The 25,465-nt window shown below is 47.5% G+C and overlaps 1 protein-coding gene across 1 annotated transcript; it reads left to right on the top strand.

Annotated features, from left to right (window-relative positions):
• Window positions 1-40: 40 nt before the first annotated feature.
• Window positions 41-22,137, top strand: C1QTNF2 (C1q and TNF related 2). Its single transcript, XM_003268603.3, has 3 exons — window positions 41-168; window positions 15,538-15,790; window positions 20,138-22,137. The coding sequence occupies exons 1-3, from the start codon at window positions 43-45 to the stop codon at window positions 20,749-20,751; spliced, it is 993 nt and encodes a 330-aa protein (XP_003268651.2). The 5' UTR covers window positions 41-42; the 3' UTR covers window positions 20,752-22,137.
• Window positions 22,138-25,465: the final 3,328 nt, after the last annotated feature.

Here is a 25,465-nt window from a genome sequence, read left to right on the forward strand (position 1 = left end):
AGCCCACGTGACCGGGAGGAAGGCTCTCCCGCCCATGACGGGATGGGAAAACTATGCCTGGGGCCGGCGCTCGGCCCGGCTGCTGCCGCTGAGGAAAGCCGGGACGCGGAGCCCCGCCGAGAGCTTCTTTGCTCCGGACGCCCCTGGACGTGGCGGGCAGCAGCGAGGGTGAGTATCCCGCACCGCGGTCGGGCGGGGGCGCCAAGTGCGCGCCGGGAGGAGGAGGAGGAGGACTTGCACTGCTGCGGGTGGGGCGGGATGCGGAAGTTGGGAGAGCTGCCAGCGCGCCTTTATTGAGGGCTGGGCAGCTCCCGCATTCCTGCCTCTCGACTTCTGCCTTCTGTATTATAATACAAATTAGCATGTTTTGAGTCCTTACTGTGTACCAGGCTCTGTGCCCAGTGGTTTACCCGTTACAATAGTAACACCCGTAGCTCTGCCATTTATTGAGCGCCTACTTTGTGCCAAGTCCTGCCAGCACTTTACTTGTGCTCTTTCATTTTCATGACAACAGATGGGGATAGTCTACGAAAGAGGAACTGGGCTCAGAGACATTAATGACTTGGACAGGGTTGCACAGCTAGTAATTGATGAAAAAGGGACTTGAAGTCTGGTAAATCTGAGTCCAATACCCGAGCTAACAATCACAGTTAACATTTACTGAATGCATTATTTCACTTAATCTTCACATTTATTTAAATATATGATACAGACTGGCGAACTGAGCTCAAAAGGTATTGAACGGCAGGCAGAGATTTGTACCCAATTCTTCATGACTCTCTTCACTCTCCTTCCCCACCTAAACTACTTGTCTTAATATGCTTTGTCCTTATTTCTCCATCCCCCCTGCTGCTGCCCCATTCTAGGACCTTGCTTTTCAGCTAAACAATTGCAGTGGGCCCTAATAGTCTCCCAGCCCAGGTCTCTCCTCTGACACCATGAGTCCCTTGCACTACCTCATTGTGATCCTTCTCTGCTCCTTGACCACAAAACTGCCCTGCTGGAAAGCCTGCAGGGGTCCCTTCCTTAGACTGGCCATCTCTCAGAGACCCTGTGTTTCCACCATGCTGACGTAGCAGTAATAGAAAGACAATGTCTTACATAGGTCAACCCAAGGCTGGTGCTCAGTTAGCACTGTTAAAAATCCATCCTCTCACATCCTTATTTTTGCCCTCCCTCTGCACCATTCTCTAATTTATTCTGTCGTCTGGAGTGATTATATCAATTACTCCTGCTTTCAACTGCCCGATCCTCAGACTCTCCACACATTTCCAAGCATCACTACAGCCCTTCATTGTAACACATCAGATACACTGCAGAATTTGTTTCCTCCCAAATGTCTGACTTCTTCCCATCTCCTAGCAGGGATACCACACTTACCTGTGTTCCAATCCTTAAACCTTAGGGTTACCTTTTGTTTTAAATGTTATAAAAGTAACGATGCTCATCACAAGAAATTCGAACAGTTCAAAAAGGTAGAAAGAGAAAAGTAAAAGGCCGCACACTCCCTCCCAATTCCGAAAGGTAACCCCTTAACAAGATTTTGTGTCTTTTCAGAAAGTATTTCCCCAACCCTTCTGTACATATATATATTCTATATTTGTGCTGTTTTTTTTTTTTAACTCAAAGAGAAGCATACTTAACATTCCATGGTACAACTTGCTTTTTTCACTTAACAGTGTGTCTTCGCCATGTTTTCATATCTGCATATACAGGCCTACTTTGTTCTTCTAATGGTGTCATAGTGTGTCATTGTATGGATGAACTGATATTATTTTTCACAAGGCTGGAGTCATGTTTGAAGCCACTCTGTCTCCATGGAATATTCAGCAAGTTCTCCAAGATGTCACTTTTTTTTCTCTGCAAATCTCCCTATTCTTCTCCCCTGTCTCGCTATTCCTTCTCTTATCCTGACCCTGCTGATCAGACAGACAGTCTCTCCTGCTGTCTCAATCACTGATGCTTCCTACTCCTGAATGTTCACTGTGGGGTATCAGAGTCTCTCTCCATACCCACAGCTTCACCCACTCCTTCTTCCAGGTCAAAGGCCTGCCAACCTTAATTTGCCTCTGTGAGATGAACTCTTGCAGAAATCAAACTTCTGTTAGTTATATTCCATTTTAGCTTCTGTCTTTTTTTTTTTTTTTTTTTTTTTTTTTTTTTTTTTTTTGAGAAGGAGTCTCACTCTGTTGCCTAGGCTGGAGTGCAGTGGCACGATCTCGGCTCACTGCAATCTCCACCTCCTGGGTTCAAGCAATTCTTCTGCCTCAGCCTCCCCAGTAGCTGGGACTACAGGCGCACGCCACCACACCCAGCTAATTTTTGTATTTTTAGTAGAGATGGGGTTCCACCATATTGGCCAGGCTGGTCTCAAACTCCTGATCTCATGATCCGCCCGCCTCAGCCTCCCAAAGCGCTGGGATTACAGGCATGAGCCACTGCGCCCAGCCCATTCTAGCTTTCCTTTTGAAAGGAATTGTGTTCTAAATATTTTTTCAAGCAAATAACCTTCCCCTGGATTTGTTCACTTCTGTTAAGTGGCTTACTCCTATAACACACATACACATGCGCATACACATCATTGCCCTGTTAGTAACTCCCCCGTTAGCTGAGGGGCCATGGTAGAGGAACATGAGCTCTGGGCCCTGAGCCAGCAGGCCTGAGTTCCACCCAAACAGTGACCTAGGAAAAGTAATTTTTCCCTTTTCTGAGCTCTGTTTTCTCTTCTGCCAAGTGGAGATGACAGTATCAGCCTCTTAGAAGTGTGGGGAGAATTAAAGGAGATATGAACATTGAAACTTTGAAATAAGAACACACAACATACATGGAGAATCATTACTCTTTTCCTCTAGATTAGGGGTTGCAAACCCAGATACCGACAGAGACTGTGCACAATGTGTATAGGAATGGGATGCATGACATTTGGGAGTGGTGAGGACTGTGGACACTCTAGAACACAGGCTCTCTGTCCTAGTCAGTGTGGGGCACCGTGACAATACCACAGACTGAGGAGCTGCAACAATAGACATTTATTTCTCACGATCCCTAGAGGCTGGAAGCCTGTCATCAAGGTGTCTGCAGTGTTGGTTTCTTCTGAGTCCTCTCTCCGTGGCTTGCAGGTGGCCATCATCTGCTGTGTCTTCACATGGTTGTCACTCTGTGTGTGTCTGTGTCCTGATCTCCTCTTCATGTAACGACACCACTCATACTGGATTAGGGCCTACCCATATGACTCATTTTACCTTGGTTACTATTTTTAAGATCCTATCTCTAAATACAGTCCCATTCTGAGAATCTAAGAGTTGCGACTTCAATGTGTGAATTCTGGGGAGACACAAGTCAGCCTGCAATACCTTGTCTCAAGGGGCAACTACCTGTTGACCTGCACAAATGCAGGCTCACTGCTGCCCAGATCCTTCTGCTGCCCAAGAAAAGATGCAGACGTTGATGTTAACAGAAAATCTCCCAAGTTTTACATTGGCAACAATTTCAAATTAAAAATCCAAAATAAAAAGTACAGAGTAGTCTGTGATCCGCATGAGGCCACTGATAAGCCAACTGATCCCTTGTCTAGGCTATAATTTCCTCAGTGGCAGGGGCATGTTCCATAGCTTTTTAATCCTTCTCAGCCAGTTTTTGCACGTTGTTTATTCTTTTTTTTTTTTTTGACGATGTCTTGCTCTATTGCCCAGGTTGAAGTGCAGTGGCACTATCTCTGTTCACTGCAGCCTCTGCCTCCTGGACTCAAGTGATTCTGCCCCCTCAGCCTCCCAAGTAACTGGGACTACAGGCATGCACCACCACGCCCAGCTAATTTTCATAGTTTTTGTAGAGATGAAGTTTTGCCATGTTGTCCAGGCTGGTCTTGAACTCCTAGGCTCAGGCACTCCACCTGTTTTGGCCTCCAAATGTGCTGGAATTACAGATGTGAGCCGCCACACTCAGCCTGCACATTCTAATATTAACAAAAAGTTAAAAGCTAATCATTGAATGACTAAATTTGAATTTCACAATCTTGCTTAAAGTGGGGCACACCTGTAGAAATCCTGTACCTCTTTGCATTAATGCCCAGCTATAAAATTGCATCAGCCATTATAACTGCTTTCATTACCATTGATGCCAAAGTTTGCGAATGTTCAGCTCCTCACAGGGTCACTGTTATGGCCACTTTACAGATGGAGAAACAGCAGACCCAGGTCTACCCAGGTCTACCCAGGTCTGCTTGTTTATTCTCACGAGTGTGGCAACCTTTTCCCATGACGTCATCTCTCTCTTTGTTCTCAGGAATGATTATTGTATCAAAAATCACTACTGTTACTGAGTGCTTACTGTGGGCTGGTTGCTGCATTATCTCATTAAATATTCACAATTACTCTATAAGGGAGGTGTGAACAGTCAAATTACTCAAGGGAGGCATTCCTAAAGACCTCAAATAATTCAAAACTTGTGTCATTAAAAGCTCACGGGCTGAATGGAAACCCAGACATTGTATGTTCTCATTCATAAGTGGGAGTTAAGCTATGAGGATGCAAAGGCATAAGAATGACACAAAGGACTTTGGGGACTCAAGGGGAAAGGGTGAAAGGGAGTGAGGGATGAAAGACTACAAATAGGGTACAGTGTATACTGCTCGGGTGATGGGTACAACAAAATCTCACAAATCACCACTAAAGAACTTACTCATGTAACCAAACACCACCTGTTCCCAATAATCTATGGAAATTAAAAATTTTTAAAAAAAAAAAGCTCGCCTGCTGAAGAATGGTAGATATTTCTGATTACCTGTTAGGACAGTGCTATTATGTGGCTATAGCATAAACACAGTTTAAAATTTACAATTCACACTGCCTTACAAGATTCTCGACAACTTTTAACTTGGGAAAATTGGGGTTATTTCAGATTTCACAAATCAAGTGAAACAATAAATATTCAAATTCAAATAAGACCATACAGTATTATTTTTCTCATTTTACAGACAAAGAAACTGAGGCCTAGAGAGATTAAATAACTTGGCCCAAGGTCAAACAGCTGGAAAATGACTTAACCACCAGACCAGCTCGTGCTTCTCTAAGGGTAGACCTGTATCTGTTTTTCTTTTTCTTTGTAGAGATGGCGGGGTGACGCGGGGGGAGGTCCCACTTTGTTGCCCAGAGGGTCTCACTTTGTTGGCCAGACTGGTCTCGAACTCCTGTCTTCAGGTGATCCCTCCACCTCAGCCTCCCAAAGTGCTAGGATTATAGATGTGAGACATTGTGCCCAGCCCTATATCAGAAGTTTAGTGTTACTCTGAACGCCCATCAAGGCCTGACCAGAAATGACTCCATGGAAGTTCTTGGGTTCACCCAGAGAAGTCAAGGATTAGCCTTTTCTCCCTGTCCCCTTCAAAGTTCAGAATTTGTTTCTTTCCCTCAGTTCTTAGCTCTTCAAGTGTAGTCCCTTTTATGTCATTCCCAGGGATTGTTGCCTAATCCCAAAATTTCCTTCCCCTGCTGCTTGCCTGGTCTTGAATGCTGTTACATCTAGATGCTGTTGGGCGCCTATTACAAAGGAAAAGGAGAGTGAGGCTTTTCTTTCCTGGCCACACAGGTGTGCAGGCTGGATGCTCAGGTAAGCAGACAGTTATAACCTGCCCAGGTAGTTCTAGGGATCAGAGTGGGCCCTACAGGAGCAGCAACTACATCTTTCCACCTCCAATTCCCCAGTGTCTGGCCTCAAAGACAATAAACCATACTATTTATTGGGTATCCATGTGCCAGACTACAGTATCATGCACACATGCACACCTCATATCCCATTTGGCCCTGTCACTTGATGAGATGAGCACCATCCCACTTCTTCCCTGGTCTTTGTATTATGGAGCACGGACATGCCAGGTGGCTCAAAGTTGTGGAGCCAAGGCAACACTCCATCCTTCCCTCAGAGCAGAAACAGCAAGGCAGGAACAAAGGCCCGGCCTCCCTGGGACTTTTTTTGATAGCGCCTGACAGAGCCATAACTCAAACTAACTTAAGTGAAAATGGGAATTTATGAGAAGCTACAGGAGTCTGTACCTGAAATGCATGCAGGACTCAGGGTGGCAGATCAGGGCTGGTTTTTGCTAGTTCAACTGCAGTTAGTGGCGATTACAATTTTAAACAAGGTCTTAAAACTTGTATCATTACATTCAACACCCATTATCTTGTTTGATTTTCGGAAGAGCAAGAAATAAGAAAATAATAGAAGCTAATGCTTTTATACCTCTTGCCATATGCCAGGCCTTATTCTAGAAACATTAATTCCTCGTAACAACTGTCTAAGGTAGGTTCTATTATTATCGTGTTCATGTTGGAGAGGAGGAGACTGAAGGGGAGGGATTAAATAATGTGTAAAGGTACTACAGCTAGTTCATGGCATGTGAACTCACACAGCTATGCTGGAGCTATTATGGAAGCTGCCATGCAGCTATTGGAGACTTGAAATGCTCCAGTCTGAACTGAGATCTGCTGCAAGTGTAAAATACATCACTGGGCTTCAAAGACTTAGTACTAACTTAAGAATGTAAAATGTCTCATTAATAATTTTTATGGTGATTACATGTTGAAATGATGGTATTTGGGAAATCATGGGCTAAATAGCATTGAAATTAATTTCGCCTGCTTCTTTTTTACTTTTTTAATGTGACTACAAGACAAACTGACACATGTGACTTGCATCAGTTTCCTATTGGGCCGAGCTGCTCACACCCACTCCCCCACCGCTGTGGTCAGGCACGTGGAGACTGGCCCTGGGGATGCGATACGGGGATGTGAACACCCTCAGCCGCCTTCTCTCCCCCTCACATCTCGCACAGCTGCTGCATTCTTCTCTCCCACAGCAGTCCTTGGTCTCCACGTGGCAGAAAACAGCTGCAGACAATGCCAAAGCTTGATGGCTTTGTCTTCAGCCACTCCAGAGCCCGACTCTTGCCCTCATTGTGCAGAGGAGGCAGCTGAGGCTCAGATGTGCAGCAGGCCAGGGCCCAGGGGGTGGGCTCCACTGCCCACCACATTATACACCACGTTTGTCATTTTGTAAAGGCTGGGCGTGTATATATTAGAAGGTATAATTCTTCAGCTTTAACACACGGGCTGATTTCCCATATGCTTTCAGGAATTCTTACTGAGACAAACCCCCGGCTTCCGAGACCTTGTTAGATCATGATGTGTCCTTGGATCTCATTTCGTAGGCTGAACCAGAAATGAGGAGAGAGAAAATAGCAGATCAAATATTTTCTAAGGCATCCTGTCAAGTGGGCCCCAGGACTTTTAAGCCTCTGTATTTAGACTCTGGATTCTGGACAGTTTCCAAAAGGACACTGATCTTGAGATCTGGAGAGAGGGGACATTTCGTGAGTACTGTGAGGAGCAGCAGCCAGCCACTTTTTCCTCCAAAGGATCTCTTTAGCTTTTCAGAGAAGCTGGAGAGGACTGTTTCCAATTTACTTCCTGGAATTCAGGGAGGGCGTGGAAGTGTTTTTTATTATAGTATTCTATTCTCCCATCAAAGTGGATTTTCAGCAAGCTTCATCTGCAAGCAAGCCTTGTCCCTTTTAACACCAAACACAGGGAGAATTGCCCTGCTGGGCGAGATTTGGGTGTCCTCCTCCATCCAGGATGAGGCCTCCCCTGAAACACTCCGGGGGCTCCCAGTGGGGAGTTTAGGACTGTAATCCCTTCGTTCAATTGCAACTAGTGACAATTACAATTTTAAATACGGCCCTAACTTTTGTATCATGTTTTGTTTTCAAATCCACTATCTTATTTGATTCTCTGAATAACCCTGTAAGGCAGACGGGGCAAATGTTAATATCTCCATTTTACAGATGAGGAAATGAAGGCCCAGATAAGATGAAATGACTTTTTCACAGTCACACGATTAGTAAGTTACAAAACTAGGACTGGGACCCCAATCTTCAGAATCCAAGCCCAGTCATTGCACTGGGTTTTCCTCAGTAGCCAGGTGAGGCTTTGTCATCCGCACGTCTATTGAGACCCTTGTGATCCCCTTGTTTTATAAATTATAATAATACCGGTGGGCTGGGGAGGTCCTCAAACGCTAGTGGGACCTCGACCCCAGCCAGTGTCCAGGCTCTTGACACCATCTCAAGAAGGAATTCAAGGATGAGTCAGAAAATTGTGAAAATATGGTGATTTTTTGCAAGGGAAAAAAGTACACACTCAGGAAAGGGGGCTGTGGGCATTCTCAAGAAAGAGTTGGGCAGAAGGGTTTGGGGCTTCTATCTTTATGGGTTTCTTTAACCAAGAGGTGGAATATTCATGAAAATTCCTGGAAAAAGGTGGAGATTTCCTGGGACTGTGGTGCTACCCATTTCTACACCAAATATGGGTGTTCTCGGAGCTGTCGTGGCACTGGTGGGTGTGTGATTGAGTACATGAATGAGCGTATAAAGAGGTCCTAGGTGAAACCTAGATCAAATCCATCACCATGTTGGTCCAGTGGGTCTTAGCCAGCTTGGTCCACACCCTGTTTTTCAGGGTCTTATCGGCCTATATAGCGTCTAATCATGTCAAATTGCTGCCTGGAATTTTTATCCTATGACCACCCTGGATTATTCCTGTCTCTGTAAGGGTGGCCAGTTCATTCAAGGTTATTCAACAGCTGTGTGTTGAGCACTTACTCTGTGCAGTGCTGCGCTAGGCTCCAGCAGCCCAACTGAGAGCAACATGCAGGGCCCATACTTTCCTGGACCTTCCATACCAGGGAAAGAGCCAGAGAGTTAACAAGTCAAGAAACAAACAAATACATAATCACAAACTGGGCCAGGTGCCTTGAAAGAACAGGATGGGATAACAGCATATGCAGGATGGGTGGAATGCTTTGGATCACATGATCAGGGCAGGCCCCTCTGAGGAGATGGTATGAGACCTGAAACTTGAAGGGTGAGGCTGGCAGCTACCTGAGGGCTTCCCAGAGGAGGTTAAGGATTGGGGGCATTTTAGGCACAGTTCTTTCCAACTGTGGAGCGTTTACAGTGTCAAACACTGGGCTAGATAGAATCTTTGGATGCATTCCTTCACTCATTTCTCACACAAACTCCCTGAGGTAGGTATCCTACTATTTTCATCGCATAGTTGAGGGAACCAAGTGCTGGGTGTTCCATGGCTCTTAACCACGGAGTTAAATGCCACTCCTATCTGTCAGTGTGTCAAAACCCGATAACCAACAGGTCAGATTTATTTGAGTGTAATTTACATCTTCCAATCTGCAAGGGGAGACTGTTCAGCACCCAGGCCTAGCAGGCTTGCTCAAGACAAGTATTTCTGGAGCTTCTACTGGCAGATACATTCAGGAAGGATGAGTGAGAGGCCCATATCCCCACTTTTGGCCCCTCTCACATCACAGTCTGGGCAGAGGGCCCTTGGGAATAAACCAGGGGGCCATGTCCTGTGGGCCAGGAGGAAGACTTCCCTGACAGTAGACCCAGGCTGTGGCACTTTAGCTCCTAGCGCTTTTCTAGAACATGTGTATTGATGAATCATTAGCTACTTAACAGAGAGATGAGAAGCCCAGGGACTGGGCAGCTGAAAGCCAGACTTAAGAACTCATCCAAGTTCAGCCAGGTACAGTGGCTCACGCCTGTAATCTCAGCACTTTGAGGTGAGACAGGCGGATCACGAGGTCAGGAGTTCGAGACCAGCCTGGCCAGCATGATGAAACCCCATCTCTACTAAAAATACAAAATATTAGCCTGGCATGGTGGTGCGCACCTGTAGTCCCAGCTACTTGGGAGGCTGAGGCAGGAGAATTGCTTGAACCCAGCAGGTGGAGGTTGCAGTGAGCCGAGATTGCGCCACTGCACTTCAGCCTGGCAACAGAGCGAGAGTCCATCTCAAAAAAAAAAAAAAAAAAAAAAAAAAAGAACTCATCCGAGTTTAGCAACCCACGATTCCATTTCTGGGGTTTAACCAACTAACATTTTTTATCCCTTTAGTAGGAAGGCTCTAATGAAGGCTTCCATATTCAACTAACACCTTCTCACCCCCAGAAAGGACAGTTTAGGAACTGAGATTGTTTTTTTACAGGTGAGAAAGGACTAATACTTCTCTTCTGGTTAATTGGACAGCTTTCTATGGGGCACCTACTCTATGTAAGGTATTCTGCAAGTCCGGCCTCACCCTAGGGGCCAGAGAGGGAACAACCTAGCCCCTGTACTGTAAAGGGTCAAAAGCAAGGAGGGATTTGATCTGATTTGGGTTAGAAAAGCAGAGGAAAAAAGAACTGATTTGTATCAAGGGGTGTCAGTGCTCTCTCCTCTGGATTTCAGCCACTGCCTGGTTTTCTCTTCGCTGTGGATTTTCTTGAGGGCAGAGTCTGTGTCTCCAACACTTACTAATTAAGCAAATATTTCTTGAACATTCACTGTGTGTGAGGAAGTTTGAAGCCAGGTGGCCAGCTGGGGTCCCTGTACTCATGGAGCTTACATTTTAGTGGAGACACATGGGGGAGGCAACCAAGTAAAGTGAATATGGGTAAGTGGTTTCAAGTGCTGGAAAAGAAACAGCTGGGAAAAGGGAGCTTGCAGAAAGGGGCGCTGGCTGAGAGGGCACGTCAGGGAATGCCTGGAGGAAGTGACATTTAAACTGAAATACAGCAGATAAAGAGCCAGCAAACCAAGAGGGTGGAGCCGTGAGGTTACTGGTGGAGTGGCTGGCGCCTTGGAGCTGAATGGAGCTTGGCCTAGAAAAGGTAGCGGGGGTGGGAGGGGGGTGCTGGGCCAGAGGAGCCGAGGGAGCCAGGGAGGAGCTGAAGTTGGGGCGGAGGCTGGAGCCAGCTCAATTGGGGCCTTGTAAGCCACGGCCGGCCGGGGTTCTGATGTTTGCTATTTTAAGCCAGCACCTACTGGAGGGTCTTGGGGAGTGACACTCTGATCTTTTGGCTCAGGCCTTGGAAACTCCCCCATTAACACACCAAAAGGGCTTATGGTGGGGACCCAGGGCCCAGGAGGCTGTCCCCTCCACGCCTCTCATCACCTTGTCTAATCCAAGTGTGGGCCTCTCAAAGGACAGGAGGTTTTGCTCAAGCATTGATTTACTCCAGCACCCCGAGAGAGAGAAAAAGCATCACTTGTACATTTTCAAAGTCATGTAGTATGTGTAAAAATTGTAAAATAAAATACAGGGCATCAGAGAGATTTCTCTATGGCTGTGTGTGGTTTTGGCATATGCTTCAAGGTCTTTTCTGTAATGTGGGATATTCAGGGGGAAAAATATAAGAAATGCTGACATAATGGAAAGCATTTGGGTACTAGGGTCAGCCAAACCCAAGTTCAAATATAACTTCTGCCACTAACTAGTTGTGTAAACATGAGTAAATTAGCCTCTCCAAGTTTCAGTGTCTTTTATAAAATGGGAGGTAAATAGCAGGGGCAGGAAGCAAGATGGTGTGGATTAAGCATAGTTTTCAGAGTCATACGGACATGGGTTTGGATGCCATCTCCATTAATCCCTGATTGTGTGACTCTGGGTAAATAACTTCACTTCTTGGAGTATCTGCTTTTTCCTCTGGAAAAAAAAAATGGGACGATAAGGGCTCAGGTAAGCTTCATAGGGCTCTGGTAAGCTTCATATAAAACAATGCAGCAGGCTGGATGCGGTGGCTCACACCTGTAATCTCAGCACTTTGGAAGGCTGAGACGGGTGGATCGCTGGAGTCCAGGAGTTCGAGACCAGCGGGTGATGTGGCAAGACCCCATCTCTACAAAAAATACGAAAATTAGCTGGGCATGGTGGCACGCTCCTATAGTCCCAGCTACTCGGGAGGCTGAGGAGGGAGGAACACTTGAGCCCGAGAGGTGGAGGTTGCAGTGAGCCGAGATCACGCCACTGCACTCCAGCCTGGGCGACAAAGTGAGAAAAAAAAAGCAATGTAGATACCGGGCTTCACACAGTGCCTGGACATTGTAGGTGTGTAATAAGGTCAGTTTTCTTCTGCCTTGGTTTCCCCATCTGTAACTGAAGAGGTTGGATTAGATGGTTCCCTGAGGCACTCCCCAAGTTTGTGATTCTAAATGTATTTAAAAGGTGCTAGCTGAGAGTGGTGGCACACTCCTGCAGGTCCACCTACTTGGGACAGAAGGTTGAGGCAGGAGGATCACTTGAGCCCAGGAGTTCAAGGCTATGGTGAGCTCTTGCCCCATGCACTCCAGCCTGAGCAACAGAGCAAGACCCCCATCCCTAAAAAGAAAAAAAAAATTAAAGAAAGGCCCTGGAAGAGTTAATCTGCCTGGATTCCTTGGGGCCTTATTGCCCCTCTAAGCACCCTGCCCCCAGGCTTTCTTGACACCATTGTGTAGAGAGTGGGGTGAGGGTGGGGCAGGGCACAAGCTGGGAGCAGTGCTATTTGGAGTCTTGTTTTTCTTGGAGGTGTTGTGGAGGCAAGGAGACTCTCCTCTCCCTCCCTTCCTCTAGGTTTGGAACTAGAATCTAGTCTCCCCGCCTTTATTTCCAAAACAGTTCCTGGCTCTAGCTCCCAAGACTCCTCTGGGACTCCAGGAGCCTTCAGGCTCCAGTTCAGAAAACCCTGCCTCCCTGTGTATCTCAGACACACACCCCTCCTCCCAGGCACTGGGGCCTGCCCCAAACCAGCTTTCGCAGAGAGGCATTCCCTCTTTGTCCAGAGAAGCTGGTGCAAGGCCATTGTGGGCAAGACAGCAAATCCGCCTTCCTCTTGTGGAGCCTGTGTGGCTGGCATGGAGGTCAGAAGAGAGAGGGGAGTTGTCAACTGTGACAGATGGTTCCCTTTCTCTCCCTCTCTCTCGTCCGGCTGGCTCTCTTTTCTGCCTGTCTTCAGCTAGCTGTTTGCAGCATTCTCATCTGCCTCGAAGACTCGCTTCCACTTCCTTCCTCCCTCTCTGCCTACTGCAAAATGATTGTAGACTGCAACTTTCCAAATAATTTCGAACCTGCTTTAAAAATTCAGTTTCTATTCTGGGGGTCCCAGATGTGCTGCAGCTCACAAATAAGGCCAACCAGTTTTCCAAGACTCTCGTCACATAGACAAGGGAAAGAAATGGTGATTCACAGGGCCTGGGGAGTGTCTAGGCCAGTTTTCCAAAAGCACTTGTCATTCATATAACATTTCCACGACGTTTGCCATGCCTGCCTACCATCTCTACTATTATTTATGCAACCTAGGTTGAGCAAGTGTGACATCAGAAATACAATCAAATGCATCTTTATTTTTGCCTACCCCTCCCTACTTATAATTTAGTCAGTGAGGAGAGCTCCTCCTCCCCCTGGTTGAAGTCTCCACTCCCAGGCAACCCACACCTCAATTTCCATTCGAAGGTGAGATTTCTTTCTGCTCCCCCAGTGAAGGTGTGAAACGGGCAAGGCCATCTGCTCCCCTTGTCAGCTCAGCTGTTTTCCAAGTTGAAGGGAGGGGAGGTACAGGGACAGGAGGAGGATTTCTAGATGTTTCACTACTGGGGCGGGCCTAGACTGCTCTGCATCTCTGTGCCTGGCAGACATTTAAAGCTGTCTTTTCCATGGGGGCCTTTTGCAGGCTCTTTGGGAGTGACCATTTTGGGCCCTGTGATTGTCACACTGCTGGGATGTGGGCAATGAACATTTTCCTTTCTCTGCAAGTCCAGGCCTTCCCCTCAGCATCTGTTTCCAGGGTTAAAGACCCTGGAGGGGGCAGGAGGAGAGGTATGGTCAGCCTGTTTCTGCGGGGAACAGCCAGAGGCAGCCAAAAAGCCTGGACCGGCTCCAACAACCAGGGGCCAAGCAGAGTCTGAAGGGAAAGGAGATTGAAAGCCCAGAAGGAAAAATGAGTTCCAAAGGTCAATGCCTGAGCAACGCCCCTGCCGTGCAACCAGGACCACAGCTCCCGAGGATCCCCCTAATACTCAAACGCTCTGATTGGATAGCCACAGGCTGAGTGAGGACTATGAAGCCCACAGTGCTTTGTATCTGGAAAGAGAACAGCTAGAAGTCTGAAAAGCTCAGCATTGGAGCTAGAAGAGACCCTAGAGACCATCTACTCTAGTGGTTCCCAAAACAAGGTCTCTGGACCACCATCAGCAGCATCCCTTGGAAACTTATTAGAAATGCAAATGATCCAGCTTCACCCCAGAACTAATGAATCAGAGACTTTGGGGGTAAGGCCCAACAACCTGTGTGTTAACAAGCCCTCGAGGTGAGTGTGATGCACACTGAAGTTTAGGAACCACTGCTCTAGCCCAGCCCCTGTTGTTCAAGTGAGGAAACTGAGGCCCAGAGAGGGAAAAGGGTTTGCCTAAGGTCACAAAGCAAATTGCCATTTTATAGTTAATCGCCATGGCAGGAAGTCATGCCTGGGATGTTCCCCGCCGGTTTCATTCTTGAGAGAGAGGCTGTTAATTACAAAGCAACGGAACTGATTTGTTGAGAGATCTTGGGCAAGTTGCTTATTTCTGCTCTGGGTCTCAGTTTCTGCGTGTGCATAGTGAGGGCAGGGAGTAGATACCTCCAGGTGCATAGCACACTGATCTCCGGTGGGATCTTGCTATTGCTGCCATTAGCCTTAAGGACACGGTCTAGCCTGGGACAGGAGGGCACAGGCCCTGGATCTGGACGGCCTGGTTCAAACCTTAGCCCTGCCATCTACTCATCACATGATGTAGACCAGGAGTGTCCAATCTTTTGGCTTCCCTGTGCCACACTGGAAGAAGAATTGTCTTGGGCCACACATAAAATACACTAACATTAACGATAGGTGATGAGCTTTAAAAAAATCTCAAAAAATATCTCATGATGTTTTAAGAAAGTTTACAAAACTTGTGTTGGGCTGCATTCAAAGCCATCCTGGGGTGCATGCGGCCCACAGCCCCCGGATTGGAAAAACGTGATGTAGACACATTGCTCAACTTCTCTGAGCCTCTGCTTCCTCTCCTATATCTATTCTATAAGGGTATAGTGAAGATCAAGTAATGAATGGAAAGCTCTTACATGCCTGGTGCACAGGAAGTGCTTGGGGGAGGAGTTGCTACCATGGCCTGCCAGGGTCGCTAAGGTGTTGGTTGTCAGTAACTGAATCCTCAGCCCTCCTCATGTGGAACCCTGAGTCTCCCATGAGAAGCAGACTAGTTGCAAAGTCACCTACAATTCAAACATTTCTACCCTTGTAGAACTGTAACTTTCTATTCATGCCATAGATTTGGATGAAACCATGGATCATTTCTCCCCATTCACAGCTCCTCCCAGTCATCAGTCTCGGGGTCATAAGTTCTGCATCCATTTCAGCCACTCTGGAGGATGATGGTCTGATGATGAGTGCCTCACCCCCGAGACCCCTTCAAAGTGTATTCTGGGTAATGACTCCACTCACCCAAATACGTCCTCAAGATATGACAACTCTGTCCACATCACATCTACTTGTATGTGATGCAGGAAAGAGCAAGAAACAGCAATCCAACTGAGTGTATCCCAGCTGCCTCCTTCTGTGCATCCCCTCTGACCAGCCCCAGGTCAGCTTGGTGGCCACACTCACCTGTCACAGCTCTCTTGCCTCCCACAGGTGACCACCATGATCCCCTGGGTGCTCCTGGCCTGTGCCCTCCCCTGTGCTGCTGACCCACTGCTTGGCGCCTTTGCTCGCAGGGACTTCCGGAAAGGCTCCCCTCAACTGGTCTGTAGCCTGCCTGGTCCCCAGGGCCCACCCGGCCCCCCAGGAGCCCCAGGACCCTCAGGAATCATGGGACGAATGGGCTTTCCTGGCAAAGATGGCCAAGATGGACACGATGGCGACCGGGGGGACAGCGGAGAGGAAGGTAAGAGGCCTATACCTGCCCCTCTCGTTCCCACCCGGCTGACAGCATCCGGCACGCATGGGGCGTCATGAAGTTAATAAAACTAGTATTAATCCTCTTCATTATAAATCAAATTACTGTTTACTTATAAATAGAGCAATATATATGTGTGTATATATATGTATATATGTGTGTATATGTGTATATATGTATATATGTGTGTATATATATATGTATATGTGTGTATATATGTGTATATATATGTGTGTGTGTATATATATATATATATATTTTTTTTTTTTTTCCCCCTTGAGACAGAGGCTTGCTCTGTCACCCAGGCTGGAGTGCAGTGGCGTGATCTCAGCTCACTGCAACCTCTGCCTCCTGGGATCAAGCAATTCTCCTGCCTCAGCCTCCTGAGTAGCTGGAACTACAGACGCGTGCCACCACGCCTGGCTAATTTTTGTATTTTTTAGTAGAGATGAGGTTTCACGATGTTGGCCAGGCTGGTCTCAAACTCCTGACCTCAAGTGATCCATCTACCTCGCCCTTCCAAAGTGCTGGGATTACAGGCATGGGCCACTGTGCCCGGCCTCAGAGCAGTTTATTCTGAAAGGAACATGGGTAATGAATTTTGTGTTCCTGCCCCTGGTGCACCTTTGGGTTGCTAAGTGACTTTGGAAAAGTCTCCCAAAATATTCCTCAGAACTCTTGATGATTGCAAGTGACAGAAACTCAATTTATAGTCCCAAATGGAATGTATTCGCTCATAAAACTGAGACATCAGGCCAGGCACGGTGGCTTACACCTGTAATCCCAGCACTTTGGGAGGCCGGGGTGGGCAGATCACTTGAGGCCAGGAGTTCAAGACTAGCCAGGCCAACATAGGAAAACCCCATCTCTACTAAAAATACAAAAAATTAGCCAGGCCTGGTGGTGTATGCTTGTAATCCCAGCTACTCTGGAGGCTGAGGTAGAAGAATTGCTTGAACCCAGGAGGCAGAGGTTGGAGTGAGTTGAGATCATGCCACTGTACTCCAGCCTGGGAAATAGAGCAGGACCCTGTCTCAAACAAACAAACAAACAAAAAAAAAAAAAAAAAAAAAAAAAAAAAAAAAAACTGAGACGTCCAAGAGCCAAGCTCCAGGAATAGCTGAGTAGCTGAGTCCAGGAGCTCAAATATCATTGTCAGGGCTCTGCTTCTCTCTGTGTTTGTTGTATCCTCACAAAGGCTGGAAGTTCTGAAATAGCACTGCTGGGCTGAGGCCCACATCTTCCTGGCTTCATCCACAGAGCAAATCTCAGAACAGCCAATTCTCCTTGGCCACATGTGTATCCTGGACCAATTCCCTTGATCAAGGAGGTGAGGTGCCTCCATTTGCAGGGCAGGCTCATGGGCCCACCCCTGCATGTGTGTGAGTGGGTGGTGGGGGCAGTCAGTCATTGCAACTGACAGCCCCACTAGGACCATATGAAATGAAATGGTGAAGGGCAACTCCCCAAGGGAAGGGATGCCAGGTGGATGGCAAGCAGAATGGATATACACTACAGACCTTTCCGTTGTGACATTCCTTATATCTCCAAACTCCCACCCCAGCAACCAAGTACTTTTCAGTGTCAGCAGCATCCCTAAGCCTACATTTTAAGCAGTAGAGAAATATAATAATTTTTATTTGTATGGCATTTTAATATTGACAAAGCACTTTTGAACATGTTGCCCATCTGACCATCCATATCCTGTGCCGGAGGGATTCTTATTTTCCCCATGTTACAGACGAGGATACTGAGAGTCAGAGTGATTCCGCTGATAGCAAAATGTCATCCTTGCAAGAACATGAACTTTGGAAACAAACCTGGACACTGATTTTGGCAAACTACTTAACTTCTCTCCAAACCATGGTTTCCTCATCTCTAAAATATGGATAATAATAGCACCTGTCTCACAAGGTTGTGGTAAAGATGAAATAAAACAGTGTATGAAGCATCAGTCTCAGCATAGACATACAATAAATGTTAGGCACCCTGTAATTGACTTATTGAGCTCACATAACACGTAGATAGCTGACTCCAAATCCAGGTCTTTTCCTACCACACCAAACTAATTCCTTCAAAGGTACCTCCTCCCCAGGAGATTAGTATAAAAGTAACCATCATAGCTTTAACTGGGGGAGGTCTTCCAGCATGCTGGGCACTGGTGTCATGATATCCAATTCCCTGACCACAACGGCAGACTCAGGTCTGGACATATGCTCCAAGCAGGCCAGCTAGAGTTTTCCCTGAGATTTGCCTATGGATCCTGAGGGACAGAGTCTCTGCTGTTGACTTTTTCCCCAAATAGATAAAGCTTACCAGGAAGTTCTACCATGTACTGGGGCTGCCTTTGGCCATCTGTTCTGCTATGTGTTGAGTCTCTGCAGAGAAGGAAGCCACCACACCAACAAAGGCAGTGTTGGGAGAGTCCCAGCACATGTAACTCAGACAAAGCTTGTCACCCTGGGGCCAATTCAGGATAACATCCAACCACCCCCCATCACCACACACACAAATTCACCTCCAGAAAAGTCTTTCAAGAGTTAAGTCAGTTTTTCCCAAAGTCTCTCAAAAAAGGTAATGAAGAGGGAAGCACATCATATAATACATGGTAGGACTTCCTGGCAAGCTTTTTTATCTATTTGTCTCCTGCCAAAAACCCCAAGTCAAAATGACTTGGGGGCTGCGTGGTGGCTCATGCCTGTAATTTCAGCATTTTGAAAATGCCTAAAACATTAATTCCTTGATCACCCAGTTCATACGGTTGTAACAAGCTTGTGTCGAGTGAACTCAAGTCATTATCCATACAGATTTTGTTTAAAATGTTGTATTGAGTTGAGGGGACATAAACTAAATTGATTTTATACAATCAATAGCCAAAAATGTTGTATTGAGAGAAATGTGCATTTTATGAACTATGAGTATGAAACATCAAAAAGCCTTCTAAAGGAAAACACAATTGGTGGAATTGTTCTGCAGGGAATGCCAGCTAGTATTTAGGGAATGTTTGCTATAGGCCAAGCACTCTTCTATGCGTTTAAATGGGTGTAGAAATATTTAGCATTGTGGGCCGGGCGTGGTGGCTCACGCCTGTAATCCCAGCACTTTGGGAGGCCGAGGTGGGCGGATCACGAGGTCAGGAGATCAAGACCATCCTGGCTAACATGGTGAAACCCCATCTCTACTAAATATACAAAAAATTAGCCAGGCAGGGTGGCAGGTGCCTGTAGTCCCAGCTACTCGGGAGGCTGAGGCAGGAGAATGGTGTGATCCTGGGAGGTGGAGCTTGCAGTGAGCCGAGAACGCGCCACCACACTCCAGCCTGGGTGACAGAGCAAGACTCCGTCTCAAAAAAAAAAAAAAAAAAAAAAATTAGCATTGTGGATTCCATTCCTTTTGTTTTTCTAATTTTTATTTTTTAGAGACAAGGTCTTACTCTGTTGCCCAGGCTGGAATGCAGTGACACAATCATAGCCCACTGTAACCTGGAACTCCTGGGCTCAAGGGATCCTCTCACCTCAGCCTCCCAAGTAGATAGGGCTACAGGCACGTGCCACCATGCCTGACTAATTTTTGTATTTTTTGCAGAGACTGTCTGGCTACATTGCCCAGACTGGTCTCAAACTCCTGGCCTCAAGCGATCCTCCAGTCCCAGCTTCCCAAAGTGCTGGGATTACAGATGCGAGCCACCATGCCCGGCCTGGCTTCCTTTTAACACAAAGGGTCTGGCCACCTGCTCTTTCCTCTTAGTGTATGTTAGAGAAGGTTTCATAGAGCACACATGACTCTACTTTTTTTTTTTTAACTCCTGCATAGAAATCTACAGTATGGATGGACCATAATGTTCTTTATCATTTGCCTTTGGATGGGCATTTAGTTGTTCCTATTTTTTGCTATTATAAGCAATGCTGCAATAAAATCCTTGTACACGTGGGCAGGGCGTGTATGCACTAGGCAGAGATTTTACTAAGATCAATTTGTTGAAATCAAGAGGCTTTTTCCAGTTCTCTTCTCAACCCATTACCAGCACAGCCCATGGAAGGATTGACCTGGCAGACAGACCAGACCCTTCCTTAGAAGGCAGGAAAAGGAAAGGGTGTGAACTGTTACAAGTTATTCTTTTTGCCCTGATCCACAGTGATTCTTGAAGTTAAGTATCATCATTTCCATTTTCCAGATAGCTAGCATTAGGATTTACACCCACTTCTATGTGTCTGCAAAGCCTTCTTGTTCTTTCTGTTACCCAAGCACTCCTCCTCCAAGGTTGGAAAATCAAGGCGCACCCCTCTGCCTAGGTCTGTGAGGACCCTCCATAACACCAGTTGCTCTGTCTTTCAGGTCCACCTGGCCGGACAGGTAACCGGGGAAAGCCAGGACCAAAGGGCAAAGCCGGGGCCATTGGGCGGGCTGGCCCCCGTGGCCCCAAGGGCGTCAATGGTACCCCCGGGAAGCATGGCACACCAGGCAAGAAGGGGCCCAAGGGCAAGAAGGGGGAGCCGGGCCTCCCAGGCCCCTGCAGCTGTGGCAGTGGCCATACCAAGTCAGCTTTCTCGGTGGCAGTGACCAAGAGCTACCCACGGGAGCGGCTGCCCATCAAGTTTGACAAGATTCTGATGAACGAGGGTGGCCACTACAATGCTTCCAGCGGCAAGTTCGTCTGCGGTGTGCCTGGGATCTACTACTTCACCTACGACATCACGCTGGCCAACAAGCACCTGGCCATCGGCCTGGTGCACAATGGCCAGTACCGCATCCGGACCTTTGATGCCAACACCGGCAACCATGATGTGGCCTCAGGCTCCACCATCCTGGCTCTCAAGCAGGGTGATGAAGTCTGGCTGCAGATCTTCTACTCGGAGCAGAATGGGCTCTTCTATGACCCTTACTGGACAGACAGCCTCTTTACGGGCTTCCTAATCTATGCTGACCAGGACGACCCCAACGAGGTATAGACACGCCAGGGTGGTCCTCTAGGCAGGGAATAAGCTTCTGGACTTGGGCTTACAGAGCAAGACCCCTCAACTGTAGGCTGGAGGTGGGGGGTCGAGTGAGCGACTCTAGCCTCAGGTTGACCTCCTTTGCCTCTTTTTTTACCCATCATTAAATCCAAACCTTTTTATTCATCCAACCATCTATTTATTCACTTCTTTTATAAGTATCTACTGTGTAACAGGCACTATGCTATTCTCTGAAAGATGCAGCAGTGGACAAGACAGAATATCTGTCCTCATGAGGCTTACATTCTAGCAGGAGATACAATTTACAAATAAACAAGCAAATAATATAATATTATGCCAGGATAGAAATGAACATGCCACAGTTGACATGAATAGCAGGAGACAGGGAAGAGATGGAAATTTGTTTCTTTTTTTTTTTTTTAAGTTTGCCTTTTTTGGTTTACTTACATACAGTGACTCTCCAAATTTTAAGTTGACAGCTCAGTGAATAATTTTTACTTATGTGCACACCCTGAAACCTCCATGTAGATCAAAGAACAAGCTATTTCCAGCCTCTCACCTCCCTTCCCCAAAGGATCTCTTAAGACCCCTCTAAGTCAGTACCTGGAAAAGTTCCATTTTTGAGCTGAGTTCCAAAGAAGGAAATAGAGCAATGCAAAGGCCTCGGAAAAGAGGTCTCCAGCAAAAGGCTATGCAAGTGCAAAGACCTCGACAGGAAAGGGGGAGGGGACAAGGTAAGAATTGAGAAGGGAGGCATGAGGCGTGAGGCTGGAAGATGATACAGAACCTCCCAGGCCATGGCAGAGCTCGTTCCACTCACGAAGGCTTATCAGAATGCAAAGTGACACTGATAAGTGTCTTGAATCTGCTCATTGCATGAGTCAAGTCGGCCACAGACTTGAGCACTTTATTATTAGTTAATCTTTTGCAGGCCCGCTTCTCAATGAATGAGATACACCAGGATATGCACGTGCGCCTGAGAACCGCTACTCTAAGATGGCAGGAATGGATCCCACGCAAATGAATCGCACCCCAAGCCCAGGTGTTTCCAGTATGCAGGGATCTGAGGGCTTAAGAAGCCGCAGTAAAAGTGCCAGGTGCTGGCCGGATGTGGTGGCTCATGCCTATAATCCCAGGACTTTTGGAGGCTGAGGTGGACAGATCATTTGAGGTCAGGAGTTCAAGACCAGCCCGGCCAACACGTCGTCTAAAAAAATACAAAAAGTAGACAGGCATGGTGTTGGGCACCTGTAATCCCAGCTACTGGGGAGGCTGAGGCGGGAGAATCACTTGAACCCGGGAGGTGGAGGTTGCAGTTAGCTGAGATCGTGCCACTGCACTCCAGCCTGGGCAACAGAGTGAGACTATCTCAAAAAAAAAACCCAAAAACAAACAAACAAAAAACACGCAGGTACTGAGAGCCCCATGAAACGATTTGCTGGAGAGAATTTTCAGTTGGAGCTGCAGCTCCCTAGCAGCTTTCTCTGGCTGCCCGCCTAGTGAGATCCTCAGGGACAAGGATAGCTGCACAGGATGGTTCCGGAAGGAGTGGCCATCTCCTTAAATAAAATGGGGTTTATTTAAAATAACTCCATTTTCTCTGGGCCATAAATGGTTTGGGATTGGGGTGGGTCTGAAAAATTCAGGAAAGGCTTTCTGGCCCAATCAGATTGACATGTGGGTTGGGGTCCCCTGCAGCACCCCTGTGGGAAGGGGTCAGCTTTGGTCAGTGAACAGTTCTTTTTTCCTTTTCTTTTTCTTACAAAAATAAATTTTAGGAGAGCCTTTCGCTTCTTCCTCTTCCTTCCCCCAGGGATATAGGCATTTGAAGGCACTTGACTTAACCCTTTGTAGCCCAGGTAATAAATCCAAACTCAGAAAGATCAGCTGGACCCCAGAGCTCTGTAGTTGCCACTTTTTGGCCCATATTGAACCGACGTCCCCTTGGCATCTACTAGGGACTCCTCAGGGAGAGTGTGGGAATGATGGGGGAAGACTCGTCACTGTTTTGTAGAGTGTGGGGCAGATGATAGCAGAGACCTTCCAGGGCCCAGGGCTGGGGTCTTGTCTTCCTTGGATGTGGTCTACGGATGCTGCAGATGGTGGGTTTGTGGCAGGTGGGGCAGAAGCTGATGATGCAGTTGAGGCGGGTCTCTGGTAGCGAGTGATGTCAAGGATGAGCGCTCCTTTATCCCCTGACATTTCTGAGGATGGCTGCCTCCTTGGTGAGCCACTTGGAGGTCTCAGGCTGATTATGCGGGATGGTGGCCCAGATGAGGAAGGGGATCCAAGGCGGTGGCCTTCCCAGATGCACTGGGTCCCAGCCTTTCTTCCTAGCTTTGGCTGATTATTGTGGGCTTCAGCAACCAGGGCCTACCTGTAGGTCTCCACGTTTGTAAGCACCACAGAACCCAGTGCATCTTTGTGCACTCAAATCGCCCTTGATCCAGGGGTATTTTCTCATTCAGAACACACTTTGAAAGGCAGCCATTCCCCTTCTGGAGAAAGCCTAGAGAATCTGCAGCTCTCTTTATTACAGTGCAAAGAGCGCTAGACACCCAAGGCCCTCACAGGCCAGCCCAACCCTGGGTGGAGCCTCAGGGTTCAGCTGACAAATGATGAGGGTCGCACTCCCTATATCTGGGGGGGCTTCGTGGGCTGACTTCTGCATCAGGACTATGATGAGGTTAGGGGAGGGCAATTGAGGCACTCACTTCATGCACAAAATGTAAGAGGGTGACAAAAACCTCAGTAATCAATAGAAATATATATATTTTTGAGACAGGGTCTTGTTCTGTCACCGAGGCTGGAGTGCAGTGGCATGATCACTGCAGCCTCGACCTCCTGGGCTCAAGTGATCCTCCCACCTCAGCCTCCTGAGAAGCTGGAACTACAGACCTGTGCTACCACACACAGCTAATTTTTAAATTATTTGTAGAGACGGAGGTCTTGCTATGTTGCCCAGGCTGGTCTCAAACTCCTAGCCTCAAATGATCCTCCCGCCTCAGCCTCCCAAAGTGCTGGGATTACAGGTATGAGCTAGGGCACCTGGCAGAAATAATTTTTTTTTTATTTTTAAGATGGAATCTTGCTCTGTCGCCCAGGCTAGAGTACAGTGGCACAATCTCAGTTTACTGCAACCTCTGCCTCCCTGGTTCAAACGATTCTTGTGCCTCAGCCTCCCGAGTAGCTGGGATTACAGGCGCCCACCACCACGGCTGGCTAGTTTATTTTTTATTTTTATTTTCAGTAGAGAAGGAGTTTCACCATGTTGGCCAGGCTGGTCTCGAACTCCTGACCCCAAATGATCCACCCGCCTCAGCCTCCCAAAGTTTTGGGATTATAGGCGTGAGCCACCACCCCCGGCCAGAAGTAATATTTTAATACAATATTTTAATAAATCAAAATTAACCCAAAACTCTATGATAAACAAAATATCAAAATGTTAAGTAAAGATGAGATCTGACAGGGCCGGGATCAGGGCGAGGTAAGGGAGGGCGAGTCATGCAAGAGCAGCTGGATCCTGGTGTCCATCCGCAGCTCGGGAGCCCTTAGCAGCCAGGCCTCGCAGGTGGAAAGGCTTTTTTTCCCTCCTGTCTGTCATCTTCACTCTTGCCACTAGGGGGAGAACGTCGACTACACAAACCTCCAGGCCTGCGGCATGGAGGCTGGGAGATCCACCCTGGTCTCAGGCTGTTTTCTAGACTGCCTGCCACAAAGCAGGTTGTTGTTCAGCCCATTGAAGGTCTATTTCAATTCAGCAGACGTGTCCTGAGCACTCACTGAGGCAAGGCTGGAGAATGCACCCGGGGTCGCCAAACCAGGTGGGGAGTCAGATCTATCTGGCACCACAACCTCATTCAGCACCCGAACCGCCTGCGGGGACAGCTGCCATGTGCTTTCATAAAAGCTCCTCAGCCGATTCTAACCCACAGCCAGCTTTGCCAAGCCCTGGGCCGGGCTGAGGGGAAAACTAACACAGGAAAGCCTCGAGTTCTGCCCTTCAAGGGAGGACGTTGTGTGTGCCTCCCTTGTCCCGGTGTCACTTCCACAGCTGACCTCAGGCCGGGGTGGCATTGAGAATGGAGCAGAGTGTGGGTTTGAGGTCACCTCGCAGGCCCAGCTTCTCAACCACAGCATCTGAGGGTGCTCCCGACGACCTCTGTGGCTTCCTAACACTCTTCTCTCCCTGCTCCAGAGACAGAGACCCAAAAAGAATTTCTCAGAAAGAGGCTGGGCGCAGTGGCCCACGCCTGTAATCCCAGCATTTTGGGAGGCCGAGGCAGGTGGATCGCTTGAGATCAGGAGTTCGAGACCAGCCTGGCCAACATGGTGGAAACCCCATCTCTACTAAAAATACAAAAAAAAAATACTAGCCGGGCATGGTGACGGGTGCCTGTAATCCCAGCTACCCGAGAAGCTGAGGCACTAGAATTGTTTGAACCCAGGAGGCAGAGGTTATGGTGAACCAAGATTGTGCCACTGCACTCCAGCCTAGACAACAGAGTGAGACTCCGTTTCAAAAAAAAAAAAAGAATTTCTCAGAAAGAGCCCAAAGATGGCTCTGGAAAATGGTGGGTTTGTTTTTTTATTTTTTATTTTTTAAACATTCTCCATCTACTTTATATTTTTGCCTCAGATTGGCCCTGACTTAAAAACAATAATGAAGAGTTCAACTTCATCACAGGTATTTATTTTTGCTGATGCC

This window comes from Nomascus leucogenys, chromosome 2 (genome assembly GCF_006542625.1).
Source record: "Nomascus leucogenys isolate Asia chromosome 2, Asia_NLE_v1, whole genome shotgun sequence".
NCBI lineage: Eukaryota > Metazoa > Chordata > Mammalia > Primates > Hylobatidae > Nomascus > Nomascus leucogenys.